The 16,745-nt window shown below is 38.6% G+C and overlaps 2 protein-coding genes across 2 annotated transcripts; one reads left to right on the top strand and one right to left on the bottom strand.

Moving 5' to 3' along the window:
• The first annotated feature begins 47 nt into the window (after positions 1 to 47).
• LOC124136306 (protein transport protein Sec61 subunit alpha) lies at positions 48 to 6,360 on the top strand. The gene is made up of 12 exons (XM_046502193.2): positions 48 to 186; positions 400 to 467; positions 829 to 894; positions 1,297 to 1,375; positions 1,900 to 2,031; positions 2,197 to 2,306; positions 2,900 to 3,053; positions 3,271 to 3,431; positions 3,681 to 3,878; positions 4,238 to 4,429; positions 4,989 to 5,136; positions 5,664 to 6,360. The coding sequence occupies exons 1-12, from the start codon at positions 180 to 182 to the stop codon at positions 5,777 to 5,779; spliced, it is 1,431 nt and encodes a 476-aa protein (XP_046358149.1). The 5' UTR covers positions 48 to 179; the 3' UTR covers positions 5,780 to 6,360.
• LOC124136307 (ruvB-like 1) lies at positions 5,852 to 16,408 on the bottom strand. The gene is made up of 10 exons (XM_046502194.2): positions 16,198 to 16,408; positions 15,853 to 15,939; positions 14,345 to 14,561; positions 12,918 to 13,075; positions 11,500 to 11,649; positions 10,855 to 10,918; positions 9,678 to 9,876; positions 8,938 to 9,040; positions 8,698 to 8,789; positions 5,852 to 7,951 (listed from the first exon to the last, which is right to left on the bottom strand). Exons 1-10 carry the CDS (start codon positions 16,336 to 16,338, stop codon positions 7,792 to 7,794), a joined length of 1,371 nt encoding a protein of 456 aa, XP_046358150.2. The 5' UTR covers positions 16,339 to 16,408; the 3' UTR covers positions 5,852 to 7,791.
• Between the last annotated feature and the right edge of the window lie 337 nt (positions 16,409 to 16,745).

Genomic DNA, 16,745 nt, shown 5'->3' with positions numbered 1-16,745 from the left:
AAATAGTTCGACCAATAAAATTTGAAAGAACCCACGTAGCACGTCACGTGACCTTTCTTTTAAGAGACGCATCCATACTTCTGTGTGCAGGTGGCCTGTCCCCGGACATTCATATAGAAAATTTGCGTCTGTAAACATCTTTAAAGTTCATCAAAAGTGATCGGTGGCAACATCCAACTATGGGGAGTAAGTATACGTCATATTTTATTCCTTGATCGTGTATTTGTCGCAGTACACATCCCTTCTACCGGCGCGAGTGTCCGTGCTTACGTGGCTGTTAGAAATGTGGTGTCGTTTTGTAAGACTTGTCAGAATCCCCATCATTATCCGTGATTTTCCCCATCTTTTGGTAGAATAAGTCACTCTAGTTGTTTATTTATGTGTTCCTTTTAATTTCAGTTAAATTCCTGGAGTTTGTAAAGCCGTTTTGTGCGGTTTTACCAGAAATAGCCAAACCGGATAGAAAGGTATGTATCACAGCTGTCAACTCTCTAAATACACAATCGTGACATTCAAAATGAGTATGTTATCACTATTGTTGTTTTGCTATAAGTTTTCTATTTAAATATGGCGATTTAAAATTGTGGTGTATTTTTGAACATATGGTAAACTTATAACAGTGTTAGTTATTTGTTGCATCATTCAAATAGTGAAAGTAGTTTGGAGAACATTCTATTTTAAATTGCCATTTCAACTCACAACTGTTTACAAACAGCTCCGATCATTACACATTGAATTACACACAGAATATACCATCTAGAAAATGCTTGTTTTCTCATCGTTTGGTCAGCACCTAATGAGCAAGTATAAACATTACTTATGTTTCAGATCCAATTCAGAGAGAAGGTGCTATGGACAGCCATCACACTTTTCATCTTCCTTGTCTGCTGTCAGGTATGTTGTGTAGATATTACCATAATTTTGTACTTGTTTTATTAGTGCAAGTACATCTTCATTTTCAACTTATCCATTACCATTTGGTATGGCGTGGGGAGAAATAGATGAGATTGAGGCATGAACAAATTTATGGGGGGTGGGGGGGGGGGTTCCACACAGAATCAGTTTGATACTGAATGAAAATATGTATATTCTTAGCACGTACCTATATATTCTTAGCACATACCTATTTCAAGGGCAGCATTAAAGTGAATTTCTTATAGCTGATGAAAGAATTCCAATATTGGACAAAAGATTATCATTAGCATCTCCATGTTGTCAGCTGCTACAGTTCAATCTGTGTTCGATTCATAGCCAATATTCACTTTGGCTCTACATGTGACGATTGTTTTATTTCAGATTCCCTTGTTTGGAATCATGTCTTCAGACTCCGCCGATCCCTTCTACTGGATTCGTGTCATCTTGGCTTCAAACAGAGGTGGGTTCTTTATATTTAACTTGTTATTTCCACCAAACATGTTATATCAATTCACGTCAATAAGTTTACAGTATTTAGTACTCCGATGAATTACACCTTTTTAGTGTGTTTCTATAGATAAGACTGCCTCCGTGGTCTAGTGGTATAGTGTCCGCCCGGAGAGCGGAAGGTTCGGGGTTCGATCCCCAGCTGCTTCATACCAAAAGACGCTAAAAGATGGTATTTGTTGTTACCATGTCTGGCGCTCGACATTAAGGGGCTAAAACAAAGACTGGTCGGCTTGGAGTCAGTTTACTGTGTCTGAGTGGGGTATTTGTGTTAAACTGCAGCATGGTATCTCAGTGGGCTAGCACTATAAAATCGGCATCAGTCTGGACTAGTACAAGCGCGCCCCCATACACACACACACACACACACATCTTGGGCGCGATGTTAAACCCCCTTACAACTCACCTCTAAAGTTAAAGATTAAGTTCTGTGGTTAAAGATAAACCTGTTCATAAAACATTGTTGTATTCGTGCAGGTACATTGATGGAGTTGGGTATTTCTCCCATTGTGACATCTGGCCTCATCATGCAGCTGTTGGCCGGAGCCAAGATCATTGAAGTTGGTGACACTCCTAAAGACAGAGCGCTCTACAATGGAGCAAATAAATGTAAGCATGATGATAATCTAAGTTCAAGACTTCTGTAAAAAAATAGAATCTGTATTACCCAAAAAATAATTCTTAATTCAGGAAGTAAGTTTGTTTTTAAGAAATGTCCAATTATTTCCTCATTTTCGACAAGATTGTGGTAACTTTTCTTTCTCCTTGATCCAGTGTTTGGTATGGTGATCACGGTGTGTCAGGCCATCGTTTACGTGATGACAGGAATGTATGGTGACCCTGCAGAGATCGGAGCTGGTGTCTGCCTTCTCATCATCATCCAGGTGAGTTTTCTCAAGCTTTGCTTACAAGTGTTTGTTAGCGATGGAAAAATAGAACATTTAAATAGGTGACACTATGTCAGTTTGTGAAAGATTGTAATATTTCTGTACATACACAAATATCCTCCAGTCTGTGTCATAAGATAGCAGGGCAAGGTCGAGAACATGATATGCTTGTCATAGATATTCAAAATGGATTTGACAAAGTGCAGTTGTTTTAAGTCAAGCTTGTTGCATCTATGAAGGGATTATTAACGAAATACAAGTGGATCATGTTCCGGAACTTTAGCAATGTTGTGTAATTATAAGACATATTAGTCATCTAGGGAGGTATTTTAGGGGATTGCGTTACCACAATGGTTGACTATACACAGCTCGATTTAGGAACCAGATATAGCTTGCACCTGGTGAATGTTGACTGGTGCATGTATTGAATTAAAAGACTCATGTTGTGTTGGGTGCATGTAGATATAAATAATAGGTTGCAGTTTTCAATATCAGGTTGCATTTGTGCATGTTTTATGTGGTTAAATCAAGCCCTGACTATACCTCAGTAGTCGTTGTTCAGTGGTCATGATTTCCTGCCTGTGTTTCAGCTGTTTGTTGCTGGTCTGATTGTGCTGCTCCTTGATGAACTGCTCCAGAAAGGCTACGGTCTTGGCTCGGGTATCTCACTGTTTATCGCCACCAACATTTGCGAGACAATTGTGTGGAAGGCATTCAGCCCTGCCACTGTCAACACTGGAAGAGGTAAGTTTATCATTGGCCTACATACAGGGTACCTTCTTACTATACTTTGCAACATACCATTAAGTCACATTTTAATAGTATATGTAAGATAAAGCTTTTAGTTTATTTTAAAATTAACAAGATGGTGATGTTGTAGTGATGTAAGCTTTGTGGGATAGTCAAGTATAGCCTGATTTGCATATGCCCACCTTCAGTAATGTGTGATTGTTGTTTACAGGCACAGAGTTTGAGGGCGCCATTATTGCTCTGTTCCACTTGCTGGCTACAAGGAACGACAAGGTCCGCGCTCTGCGTGAGGCTTTCTACAGACAGAACCTCCCTAACCTCATGAACCTCATGGCCACCATCTTTGTGTTTGCCATAGTTATATACTTCCAGGTATGTCAAACATGATTAGTTAGGCTGATTATGATGAAATAATGTGAAAGTAGTTTTCATAGCTTCAATATGGTGATAACGATTACATCTAAGGATTAATTGTAGTTAGTGTGTAGTGTAAGGGATAGTTTTATGATATGCTTTTGTTGTTAATTTTGAATTCAGAAATAAGATTAGAATTTGAAGTCTATGTAATTACTTTTGCTGACAATTGAGATAGATATTTTTATTGACTTGTTTGATTTTCAGGGATTCCGTGTGGATCTTCCTATCAAGTCGGCTCGCTACAGAGGACAGTACACGTCATACCCCATCAAGCTGTTCTATACGTCCAACATTCCCATCATCCTTCAGAGTGCCCTAGTATCCAATCTCTACGTCATTTCACAGATGTTGGCTACAAAGTTCAGTGGAAACTTTTTCGTCAACTTGCTCGGTGCTTGGGCTGTGAGTATTTGTTTGGTTGATTTTAAATAATTGGAGGGTCACAAACTAGACTGTTTTCAACACAACAGTCTTGAAGTGTTTTTGCCTTTGGTTGGTTTCAATAGATTGTAGATTCACGGATGGCGCCTTGCTTCCAAGAAGTGAAACAAAATTGGACAAATTAACATTCAAACAAACAGACCAGGAAGAGATTTACAAGACTTCAGACTAGTTACTAAGGTCGCGGATGAGATTGTTTTTCAAAACAAAGACAAACATTGCTTCATATATTTTGTGCATAGATTCAATTTATTTTATGATGTGTTATAAATGTTTATTGGCGTGTGGTGTGGCTCTGAATGTGGGTTCTCTATGTGCAGGATGTTGGAGGCGGCGGCCCGGCCAGGTCATATCCTGTAGGAGGTTTATGCTACTACTTGTCTCCGCCGGAGACGTTATCACATGTAGTGGAAGATCCTATCCATGCTGTTCTCTACATAGTCTTTATGTTGGGATCATGCGCATTCTTCTCTAAAACCTGGATTGAAGTCTCAGGGTCTAGTGCTAAAGATGTAAGTACCAAGTTATTGTTGAATTGTATCTAACAACATACTTACTGTTGCTCAATGTAAAAACATATTGTATCTGCATACATGTGATCATATTGGTTACACTGGAAAAGACAAATGAAGATCCAGGATAGAATAGGTCTTCAGCAACCCATGCTTGCGGCTTAGTGGTTGATGCACATCATCATATTCCAGCTGTGTAGATTGATGTTCATGATATCAATCACTGGATCATCTGGTCCACTGTCATATAGCTGGAATATTGCCAAGCGTGGCATTAAACAACAAACATTGGAAAATTTATCTCAAACCTTATACTGACTTGCTATTTAGAATGATTGCAATAGCTTTGAATGATAATGTATGTGCTTCAAGCTACACTTCACATACACTGTATATATGGTGTATCGGTTATGTTAAATGGATTACATTTTCTGGCGCCTCAGTTGTCTAAGGAAATGCAATTCTGAGTTAAAACAGTGATAACATGCTAATGCCAACGTATTGACTGTTATCTTAATATTGCAACAGGAATATCTACAATGTTTCTCTAATTTTCTAGGTTGCTAAGCAACTGAAGGAGCAGCAGATGGTGATGCGAGGTCACCGAGACAAGTCCATGATCAAGGAGCTGAACAGATACATCCCCACAGCTGCTGCATTTGGTGGTCTGTGTATCGGAGCCCTCTCCGTCATGGCTGACTTCATGGGTAAGTGTGCTACAAGGAATCAATCTCCATTAGTTGGGATGAAGTTGACCAAGTTGCTTCAATTCATTGAGCAGAGTTGCATACCTTAATCCTATGCTCATGGGTTCAAATCCCAGATTCCTCCCGATTATTTTTTGTTTGTCGGCTCCACAGCTAAGTTCACAGGTTTCTAAGATCAGCATCACTTTCGGCTATCTTCGCATTAAGCGGACACCGTGATATATTTGAAAGACTGCTTAGCGCAGCAGTGACCCCAACTCCATCACTCACACACACATTGATATCGACTTCTTAAGTCATGTATATTATAAATGAACTTTAGAACTGTAGAGTACAGTTTCAAACAGTTACTTGTTACAACCATCATCAGACTTCAGGAGTGTCAAATATTTGAAAGATTCTCAGCATTGGGATACATTAAAATGTACCAATATCTGATATTTATCAGTCACATAAGTTGTCCATTATTTGCTTGTTGATGTATGATAGGAATCTGATGGTATATATTTATTCTTTGCTTTTTTCAGGTGCCATTGGCAGTGGAACTGGAATCTTGCTGGCTGTAACAATTATTTACCAGTACTTTGAAATTTTCGTCAAGGAACAGAGCGAAATGGGCGGCATGAGCACACTACTCTTCTAGACTTTCGGATACGGATAAACAATTAATGTTAATATTATTATTATTATTCTGCAGCTATTTTTGAATCTGCAGCATTTGTACATATATTTCTTGTCACATGAATCCTTGTCATTAGTTATTAAGATATCATTTGCAATCCACAGATCTCGGTGGAATCTGTTAAGTAGAAAATGACCACAGCTCGATTGTTTTAATGATTTATTTGCCAAAGATATTTTATAAGGGAATATAACGTAGAGGGGAAAAGATTTTAAGATAATGACATGGATACAAATTTGAAGAACAATCTCTGTGGTCATGGAGAAAGTTTATAAGTTCATCTTTGCAAGTAGCCTCATGACTTCATTACATTATTTTTATCAACAATGAAGGGACTACATGAGCATAGTGACATCAAAATGTAGTTCAAGAATTTGTTATATGAAGCAAACTTATTTTAGGCGTCTCAGTTTCTGAAGCATTTCTTTTGTTTTGAAGAAAGTGTCGTATGTTGTTAGATTGGGTCGGTATGAAAGAGACATTCTGTATCACGAGTCCTCAGTGTTGAAAAAATAACAATAAAAAACTTTGTGTAAACTGGACTTCACTGTTTTGTATTTGATTGCAACTTCGATGCCTATTTACACAATGGAGGCAGTTTCTTGAGGGGTGAGTTGGTACTTAGGTTCATTCAGTAGAAGTTGCTCTGGGCATATACAGATTTAATTCCCTGCATGGACAGTGATGGGTACAATATGTGAAGGTAGATGTGCCAGTGTGGCTGAAATAGTGCTGAATTGCAGACTGCCTTGTGAAACTGGGCCCACTCTCTCCGTCAGCTACAACTATTGAAAGTAGAGATTGCTATAGGTTGTAGTGGGATATCACTGTGAACCATGTCGGGTATTCGGCTCTGTAAGTAGGGCCGTCTCCCTTCATTGATCATTGCCAGAATTGACTGATGGGAATATGACATTTCACAACTAGCTATCCATCAGATCCTTTACATGCCAGGGAAACTGACAAACCCCTTCTTGGAGCTCCAGGGTCTGAGTATGTTCCAAGAAGCCCACACTTGTCCCGAGGCAAGAGAACTGACTATAAAATTCCAGTTTCCACCCTTGCCGAACTAGGCTGGAATTATAGAGTTATGTTTTGGCTGGACTAACGACTCTATGCACAGTCCAATCAAAATCGAAATGGAGATTGGGCTCGTAAGCAATATGGCGACTGCTGTGCAGATTTTGGTCGACTGCAGGATTTGCAAAACGTGTACCGTAAACTGGGCGTTGTTAATCAAGGGGTTCAAGGGATTTGATGTACTTTACGAGGTAAGACCAATTGTATTACAATAAATATCTTGATAATCAATCAGATCGTCTTGACTGGGTGCCGCCCTTGTGTTTGAAGCAAATGCAAGTGATATGAGAGATGGAATCTGATTGGTGGTACTATGATTGAGTCACATTTGGCCAGGGTGGAAACTTTTAGTGTCAGTTAACTCCCTTGCTTCGAGAAGATGAGGTTGTTTCTAATGAAGTCGCCCGCTATGTTGCCAAGCTTGTTCTGCAGGGTAAGCCATCACGCCCTCCACAATAACCCATACACTACACAAACTGCCGAACTACAAGAGATACATATTTTAATATCAATGAGAAACAGATCAATACAAATGCTGGTTTTCTTGAACCTGTGTATGTAGTCATACTACATCATGAGGACGACAGTGATGAAAATAGTATTCACAATTCTATTGTAATGAAAATGTGACAATCTTGAAAAGACGATTCCGAATGTTCAGTTCACCAGCTGATTTCATAGTTTATATATATACCAGTACACACAAGTTGTGTACATTTCAAACGTTCTGAAATTCATAGTTCACTCTAACAATCAGATCACCGTATTTAGGGGATTCACTAGTACCGGAACTGATAATGGAATGAGCTGTTTGATGATGTTCATGAAAAGCCTGAACAATGCCGAAGGTTGAATGTTTATGTACATGTTGACTGAATGGTGGGAACACTCGTTTATTTCATGTATTTGTCTTCGTGTGCTGCAAGGATCTTTGCTGATGATTTGGCATCGTAGAACAGTTTGTGAATCTCGTCTATGTCTTCCTTGTTTATTGATTCCTTGCCGTTTATCCTGGCAAGGATGTTGCTTGGGGTGAGCAGCTGAACGGCGTATCTACAAAACAAGAGCATGCTGATGTCATTGTTATCTGTAACTGCTCATAAACATAGTGAAACTCTCATATCACTCTAGTATCACAAATATTGTTCATGAAGAAGGTGAATGTTGACTTTCAAAAGCATTCCAGATGATAAATGTACTCAATACAAGCAGCTTACCAAAACATACACTCAAGCAAGTGTGAAAGACATTCATATTTGAATATTCACTGTCCATCGACACCACAATTTATTGTTCATACACGTCCATTATACAGATCATGAGAATTCTGAACTGTACACTGTGTGAGCCAAATTATGTTTTGTAAAATGCCTTCCTGTCTCGTAACCACACCCAATAATAGTCTATACATTAACACTAAAATCTGCAGAAATGATACCAAGAAAAACACAAAAATTCGGGCCAGCAGGAATAAAAAAAAAAATGTTCACCCATTGACTACAGTAAATGGGCATCAGCAGATTATAATGTGTGACCTGGGTCCCATTCCACAAAGCAATCTTAACACTTAGACTGTCGTAAGTCTACGTTAAAGTATGGGAGTTACGATCGACTTAGCGCTAAGATTTCTTTGGAGAACGGAGCCCTGGCTTACCATGCTGATATGTGCCATTTCTTAGAAGCACAAATTATAAATGATGTTCTCAACCACCTATTGTCTGGTGTAAACTTATACATGATATATTGGAGTAAATATTCAAAGCAACATATCACTTATCACAAATAATATATATGCTTACCTAAGTGTGGAGTTTGATCCAATGCTGCCCAGCTGCTGCAGGGATTCGTCATCTATCTGTATGCTTTCTGTTTGTGACCGGATCTTCAGAATCTGTGTAACGAAAGAATCAAGTCAAGAACTAGAAAAAATTGGATAACCTGGGCCTGGTCTCATTCTACAAATATATCATCTCTATTAATGAAATCATAGTTTGATCAATACATAAAATGCTAAGTGATATCAAAGTGGTTGTACATACAGCGACCATTTCCTCCAATGAGTATGGCAAGGTCCTGATGATCATGACTCGGTCCAGCAGATCCAGGGGCATGCCGTGGGGGGCAACAATGTCCTCGGTCCCCCTGTAACAGAAACACAAACACGTCAGTATCATACACCTTCTGTCCTGTGAGAACAAAGGCTGTTGGGTTCATCAATGACAGGGATCTGAAGAGGCAATGTTACAATCTAAGGGCAGATAACTCTTTGCTGACCTCCCTTCCTGGTGCTCTCTGTTCAATATATGGATGACAACAAGAAATGCAGTCAGTAAAATTCTGAATAAAGTCATATGGGATATATCATCAAACGTTTCAACATGAAGGATGCTTTAGAGTTAATTGTGGATTCATATTTGAATACCTAAGATTTGATTTGATTTGTTTGTTGCTTAACGCTGCACACAGCAATATTCCACCTACATGACGTCAGTCTGCAAATAATCGAGTCTGGACCAGACAATCAGTGATACACATCATGAGCATCGATCTACGCAATTGGGATACGATGACATGCATGAACCAAGTCAGCAATCCCGACCACCTGATTCCATTAGTCGCCTCTTACTGCAAGCATGGGTTGCTGAAGACCTATTCTCACCCCGATCTTCGTGTGTTGATTTGATGTACAGAAAAGATCAGGAAAGAGAATCTACTATTAACCTGATTAAAATAACTTGTAAAATCACAAAATAAACATCAAGTAGAACACTGTTCTTACTTTATTGTGCACTTTCCTCTGTTTGTGGCAAAGATAACAATGGGTGCGATTGTGGACTCCAAGGCTCGATGGAGGTATGTAAAGCACTCAATATCCAACATGTGCACCTCGTCTATGAACAACACACCCGGCACCAGCTCTGCTATACCCTGATCGATGTACTTGTTCACCACCTTGTTGATCTCCTTCCGAAGCTTATCTGCAAAATACAACAAGAAGAGTGTCACAATAATGGCCTGAATTTAGTATAGAATACATAGTAAGAATACATCTAATAAAGTTAGATCCCAGCCAAGATGGTGATAAGGCAATTCAAAAGTACATAAAAACTGTAAAAACTGTAAAACTGTAAAACCATAACTGTTTTGAAAATAGATGAATTATTATTTAGTCCATAATTATTTAGTCCATACATGCCCCATTATTTTGATAGACCAAGATAATGAAGTAGCTTTCGAAAATACTAAATTCCTAATCAGAAATAAATATCTCAAAACTATGTTTATCTCATAGAATAATGGGGACATTTATCATGATGTGCTACAAGCAACTCTCAGTTTTACAGAGTCCCAGAGATCTTCTGGATGTCTTTCCACAATCTTATTAAAATCAGATCTTAGTTCTCGCTACCGCTAACAAACATCTGAGGACGTCCCATTACGGGTCACATCATAACAATCTTTCACCTGACCCTTCAGAGCGTCACTTACCAGGTCAGGAAAGTGACAGTAGGAATGTGGTTTCTAATCATGCAACCTTGGAAAGTTAAACACGGTATGCTTAACCTCGGTTAAAGGCTATACAATTAAATCCGTCAAAAACACAGTCTATCCTCACTTCAGAGGGATAAACATTTGAAGGAAGGGACTTTGCATTGCCGTGGGAAGTACTGCCATACAATCTAGGCCATATATTAGAAAGTCCAGTATGGTTTTCTGTTCAGTTTTCAAATTTTGAATCAATATTTTTCAAAGCGTAGTCACCAGTTTGGAACCAGTGCCGTAAAGCTCAAGAAAGCTGCTTTCTGCTTGGCGATTGGTCATTTCATTGGTTGGTCAAAGTTTGCAAAAGATTGTTCTGACATGACCCGTAAGGGGATGTCCTCAGCTCTTTTGTTCAGCAGTAGTGAGGACTAAGGTCTGATTTGAATAAGATTGGTCTTATCATGCTTACTAACCAGTGATTTCTGTCTTCTTTGGTTTCATCAACTGCCCCATCATCGACATAATATCCTGGCCTCCCTGCAATCAAAGTGGTATCACATGAAATACCCTAAGTACAAACATGCAGAGATACAGTGAAGATGAAAACACAACTGACAGGAACAATATTAAACTCATTACACAAACAAGTATTTTTGACAAGGTCAATATGCAAAAAAACCAAGCACCTGGGGACCAGACTCCTGAGGTGGTCTGTCCTGTCGGGGCCCGAAGGTCCTTTTTTTTAAAACACATATTAATCTCGTCAAGAGTAAACATTCATTTTGCTATACCGAAATTCCCTTTAAATTTTATGAAGCCTTTCAACCATTCTGTTTCATTACATATCTATATACATCTTTGATTACAGTAACTTAGCAGCCATTCGTGAAATGTTAGTACCAGTCGCCATCTTGTTTTCCAGTAGACGAGTCAATATCGATCACGTGACAGGTCAATACTGATCATGTGAAGTGTCAATATTCGAGGTCAGTGTCAGTCACATGATCTGGAGTGTCTACATTGAAATGTATTTTTTCCTCACGTGGTATGGAATAACCAATGGAATTGCAAGATTCTTAGTAGAGGTATAACAATCTTGCTAAAGTGACGGTCAGTACCTGTGGCCTTGCATTAGCGACATCGAGGTCATGTAGGGTGACATCTTGAATGACCTCCTTCTTCTTGTGCACATCACCTTTAGGTAGCGGCACATACTCTTCTGCCTCCAGATCGTACTCAGTGGCGTAGCTGTCAGATCGGCCTTGTCTCTGTAAGATGGAAGAACAGTGTTAATAGCCTCTGGGAGTTTTCTTTCTAAGCACCTGATGTTAGCAAGATATTTCTCAGATGGACAAACATCAACCTGCCAATTCATTTCTAGGGGCAATATTCGAAATTCAGAGACCCCTTGGATTATTGGGCCAGAATGTTTTAATACACTATGTTACATAGAGACTGGGCCAGTGACAACTGTAGGTAGTAATTCTTTGTCATTGTTGAAGTTAATTTAGTTAATGGTTTGAAACATACCACCAGTTATTTTGAAGGATACAATAAAGATGCTTAAAGAAAAAACTGATGTAATGACTCAATGGGACGAGGAGAGTATTCCAAGATTACACAACACTACAAAGGTCATGACATGATAGAAGGTACTGGAAAATTTGGCACTTATCATTAAATTGTGTATGAAAAGATGATCTCACAAAACTATGTGAGACATTGATATCTTGGCAACAATACAATCACTTGAAGCAAGTGAGTGAGTGAACGAGTTGGTTTACCGCTGCTTTGAACAGTATTCCAGTTATATCACAGCGTGTCAGCTTAATGTGTGAGGAAAGCCCGAAGTGATGCAGGTCTCAGACGTTCACCACTAAGGTAAACCCACGAGCACGAGTATGGTGCCGACAAACCTAGAAACAATCGGGGCAAACCGGGATTCCAACCCACAATCATAGGTTTCTGGTATGCCCAAGGGATACAACTCTTGAAACAATTGAAGAAAATCAATAATACAGGCAAAAGTGAATGCATTATGAACACAATGAGACAAGTCATACACCACTGTTTGTTTGCTGTCTTTAGCTGCTGTCAGCAATATTCAATCCATATATTTATTTTTATTATTTATCTATTATCTAAGCCAGCAGGCAAACTCTTGAATGTCACACATGTCTCAGTCAGATGTCAGCATATAATGATCACAGGCTGAGGTATCCATGGTAACAAAGATCGGTAAAACTACCCCAAACAAGAGTCAGAAGATAACATATCCAAAATAATAAATGCCCCAAATCATCCATATATCATAATATGTAAATAAATAATAAATTACATTAACAACATATATAAATAATGTCTGGGCCATGCTAACCACATTTAACCAGTGGTTGATGACATGAACACAAACAGCCAAGTCACAGAGCCTGACCACCCAAGACCCTTCTAGCTGGCTCTCCAGCAAGCATGAGGTACTGAACACCTCTTTTGACCACACACAACTGTTTATTCACATCCAACCTGCATTCCTCACCTTGACGGCGCCGCTGTTGGCCTCGATGTAGATGACATCGCCCACCTCCACCTTCTCCTTCTGTAGACTCTCATAGATAGACGGGTCAAGCTTCAACTGCTTGGTGCCTTTAGCTGTCTTCAAGCCGATCACCACATGGCTTATGGTCTTGCCATAACCTGCAACAGGGTACCAGTACATGCATGTCATGATGTCGACAGTCATTGTCTATAGATTACACCAGAGCTAGTGGATAGGACATTCATAAACAAACATGGTTAACATCAAGAGACCCATTCCATGGAGTCATGTCTTGTAATGGTTAACCTAAGCTGCTGTGCTTTGGGATAGTCTGGACCACTACCATTTTCCCGAGGACTATAAAAGTCCAGTTTCCACCCTTGCCGAACTAGGCTGGTATTATGTAGTTACATTTTAGCTGGACTAACGAGTCTATGCATAGTCCAATCAAAATCGTGCAACAAAATAAAAATCCGGTTTGTAAACTGTAATGCAGATTTTGGTCAATCGCAGGATTGCAAAAGCATGTGCACCGCCAACTTGTCAACAGATATTTTCCAAATCTTTTCATGTTTTTAATCAAGGTGCTCACGTGATTTGATGCACCTCGCGATGTAAGACCCATTTTATCACAATATAGATCTTGATTATCGATCAGATCGCCTTGACTGGGTGCCGCCATTTTGTTTGAAGCAAATGCAAGTGATACGAGAGGTGGAATCTGATTGGTCCAACCAAAACCAAAACAACCAAAAGGCACAAGTTTACCACTAGACCTATCTATGTGCCAAAGTTGGTTATAATATATCTATCATGGTTTTCGAGTTCTGCTCCAGAAACAAAACGTGACAGATGGATGGATGGATGGGCGGACAGCACCCATTCCAATATCACCCTTTCACTTTGTGGCGAGGGATAATGTGTTTTTCAAAATTGGGATTTTTTTTTAAATTCAGGGGTACTTTAATTTTTCATTCCATGCAAAAATGTACACTACATTAAAGCCTCTTCCTGATTATTAACCCTGTTATCACTGAAATGCAAGTCACCCTGCAAAGCAATAACATTAGTTATAACCAGCTGATTACTACAATAACATTAGTTATAACCAGCTGATTACTACATTAACATTAGTTATAACCAGCTGATTACTACAATAACATTGGTTATAACCACCCGATTACAATAACATTGGTTATAATGAGCTGATTACTACAATAACATTAGTTATAACGAGTTGATTACTACAAAAACATGACATGTCAAATTATAATATGTATGCAAGTTTGGTGCTTTTAACCAACAAAATCCTGCCAAACCATCCCACTACATGGATGGACGTCATTTGTACAGTACAAAACATTTTACCAGTCAATATCTGATGAACTGAGTCACTGATAAGTGGGAGTGTACCCTTGAATACATACCTCCCATAGGATTCTCTGTCTCTACAGGTGACAGTTCTGTCACCTCTCCTTCATACACCTCTTTTGTCTCCTTGATTCGCAACCCTATGGCTCTTCGGAAGTTCTCCATCAACACTTCTGTTTTCTTGATCTCTGAGGAGTACACTTCACTTCCAACCATTGGACAAAAAGGGACTTTGGATCCCAACTCCTGAGCAATAGCTAGAGCAATGGCAGTCTGAGAAAAATCCAAAGTAAGCGTTACAAATGATCAAATTATTTACTGAAACAATGTTTGTGAAGTAATGAATGTCAAAATGTCTTCCTTTAACTATATCATCAATAATACACTGTGATACAACTGGAATATTGTTCAAAGCAGCATTAAACCCAACTCACTCACTCACCAAAATTGACTTTTGGACATAAATGAGTTCACAGCAGTAGCAACTGTAAATAAATAACTAGCTCATCAAAACCATGACAATGGTACTTTGTTGTTACAAATACTGTCATAGTTTACCAAAGTAATACCTAAACTTGACATTCAGAGGAGTTTATATTATCTCTGAGAATTTTCTGAAAGTGTTCGTTCTACATCATCTCATCTTCCCAAGGCAAGGGAGTTAACCAACATTAAAGTTCTGTTTCCACCCTAGCCGAACTAGGCTGGAATTATGGAGTTATATTTTGGCATAGTCCTATCAAAATCCTTTTACGAAATCCACATCCAGTTCATAAACAACATGGCCACTGCTGCGTTGAATTCGTTCAATTGCAGGATTTGCAGGGCATGTGTACCATCAACTCAGCATCAACAGATATTTTCCAAATCTTTTCATGTGTTTTATCAAGGTGCTCAAGTGATTTGATGCGCTTCACGAGGTAAAACCCATTTAACTACAATAAAGATCTTTATTATCGATGAGATCATCTTGACTGTGCATTTTGTTTGAAGCAAATGTAAACTTGTGACATGAGAGGTGGAATCTGATTGGCCAGTAGTGGGGAATGGACATTACTCGTAATAGCCCCTGGTAGCGCTATGATCATGACCAGACTCCAGCCAAATTGGGCAAGGTTGGAAACTGGACTTTTAAAGTCAGTTTACTCCTTTTCCTCGGGAAGATGACATCATCTTTATTCTACTGTACTGTACAGGTGTTTCTTACATGATTAAAAAGGATTTGACAAGGTCTCCTCCTATATTAAACAAATACCAATTTGAATCATTAAGTTTGTTATATTTAGATTTCTCTTGCTTCTAATTATCACTTAATTAGCAATATAACACTTCTTCTGGGTTAAAAAAGTTCTATTTGATAATATTTACAAAAGATCTCAATGAAACTGTCAAAATTTAGTAATGTCCATTATTTTCTTGTGCCAATCGGAAATGTCACCATAAAATACACACAAATCATATAAAAAGCTAACCAAGCCAACAGTACAAATCACACTTTGATTAAAATTAACATGTTAATGGTAAACAAACAAATAAGAACATAACTGATTAAACATAAATATACCTTTCCTGTTCCTGGTGGGCCAGCAAGTAGCATTGCTCTTCCTGCCATCTTTTTGGATTTGATGAGCTCCACAACAACCCCTGCAGCCTGATGATGGAAGAGGCATAACTCTGGTTACCAAGGAGATTGGTTAGTTAACACAGAATATTTATACCTGCTGAAAATGATCATTTCGGTCGTATCTGTGATTACTTTTCATTTGAACAAATTACGTTAACTCCATACAACCAGGGAGACACTTCAGATTGATGGATATGACATTTCTTTCTTTGGAAATAACATTAACTGACTAGGTTTACACACTTTTGAAGAATGTTCTAGATAAACAATAGTGAATAAACGTACTTCACGTGCAAGCTCTTGGCCGACAAGCCCTGCTGCTGTTTGAATGGCATAACCACTGCCATCTAATCCAAGACCTTTGATATGACTGTGGGAAGCAATACGCTGAGCCTTGGCTGTACTTTTCACTTCTTCGATCTTCATCTTGATTCTTCACACAAGCATCGACAAACTAAAACTTGAGCAGACAGAAACACGCTTTTAGCCGGGTACTACTTATAGTACAACTTACTACTAATTATTATTGACATTAGAATTCGTGTTCCTTTGGAAAGTCATTTTATACAAAAATATCACATTATTTTACATTAATATATGTTATTATCCTTGAATTATTTTCATACGGTTACTATGGTACTTTACCTAAACCAGAAATCAATTTAATCTCTGTGCTCGTCTTAACAATATTAGTGATTGCGAATATAGTATAAAGTTGTATCTTGCCGAAAACAGGACTTAATGTTGTTAAACACGTTTTGGATTATTCAGATTGATAAAACTTCTTCATTCGTGCTGAAATAAAATATTTGGGTATACTCCAAAAGGTTTAA

This window comes from Haliotis rufescens, unplaced genomic scaffold (genome assembly GCF_023055435.1).
Source record: "Haliotis rufescens isolate VD_foot unplaced genomic scaffold, xgHalRufe1.0.p SCAF_22, whole genome shotgun sequence".
Classification (NCBI taxonomy): Eukaryota; Metazoa; Mollusca; class Gastropoda; order Lepetellida; family Haliotidae; genus Haliotis; species Haliotis rufescens.
The sequence above is the reverse complement of the archived record's forward strand: the minus strand, read 5'-3'. Positions and strand labels throughout refer to the sequence as shown.

Bases quoted from the DNA above. Each gene is read 5' to 3' on its own strand.
- LOC124136306 (XM_046502193.2), top strand. The intron at 468-828 runs GTATGTATCACA...CTTATGTTTCAG, and splicing joins TAGCCAAACCGGATAGAAAG to ATCCAATTCAGAGAGAAGGT. The intron at 5,137-5,663 runs GTAAGTGTGCTA...TGCTTTTTTCAG, and splicing joins CGTCATGGCTGACTTCATGG to GTGCCATTGGCAGTGGAACT.
- LOC124136307 (XM_046502194.2), bottom strand. From the start codon at position 16,338: ATGAAGATCGAAGAAGTGAAAAGTACAGCCAAGGCTCAGCGTATTGCT. The intron at 13,076-14,344 runs GTATGTATTCAA...ACCCTGTTGCAG, and splicing joins GACAGAGAATCCTATGGGAG to GTTATGGCAAGACCATAAGC. The intron at 9,041-9,677 runs GTAAGAACAGTG...TTTCTGTTACAG, and splicing joins AGAGGAAAGTGCACAATAAA to GGGGACCGAGGACATTGTTG.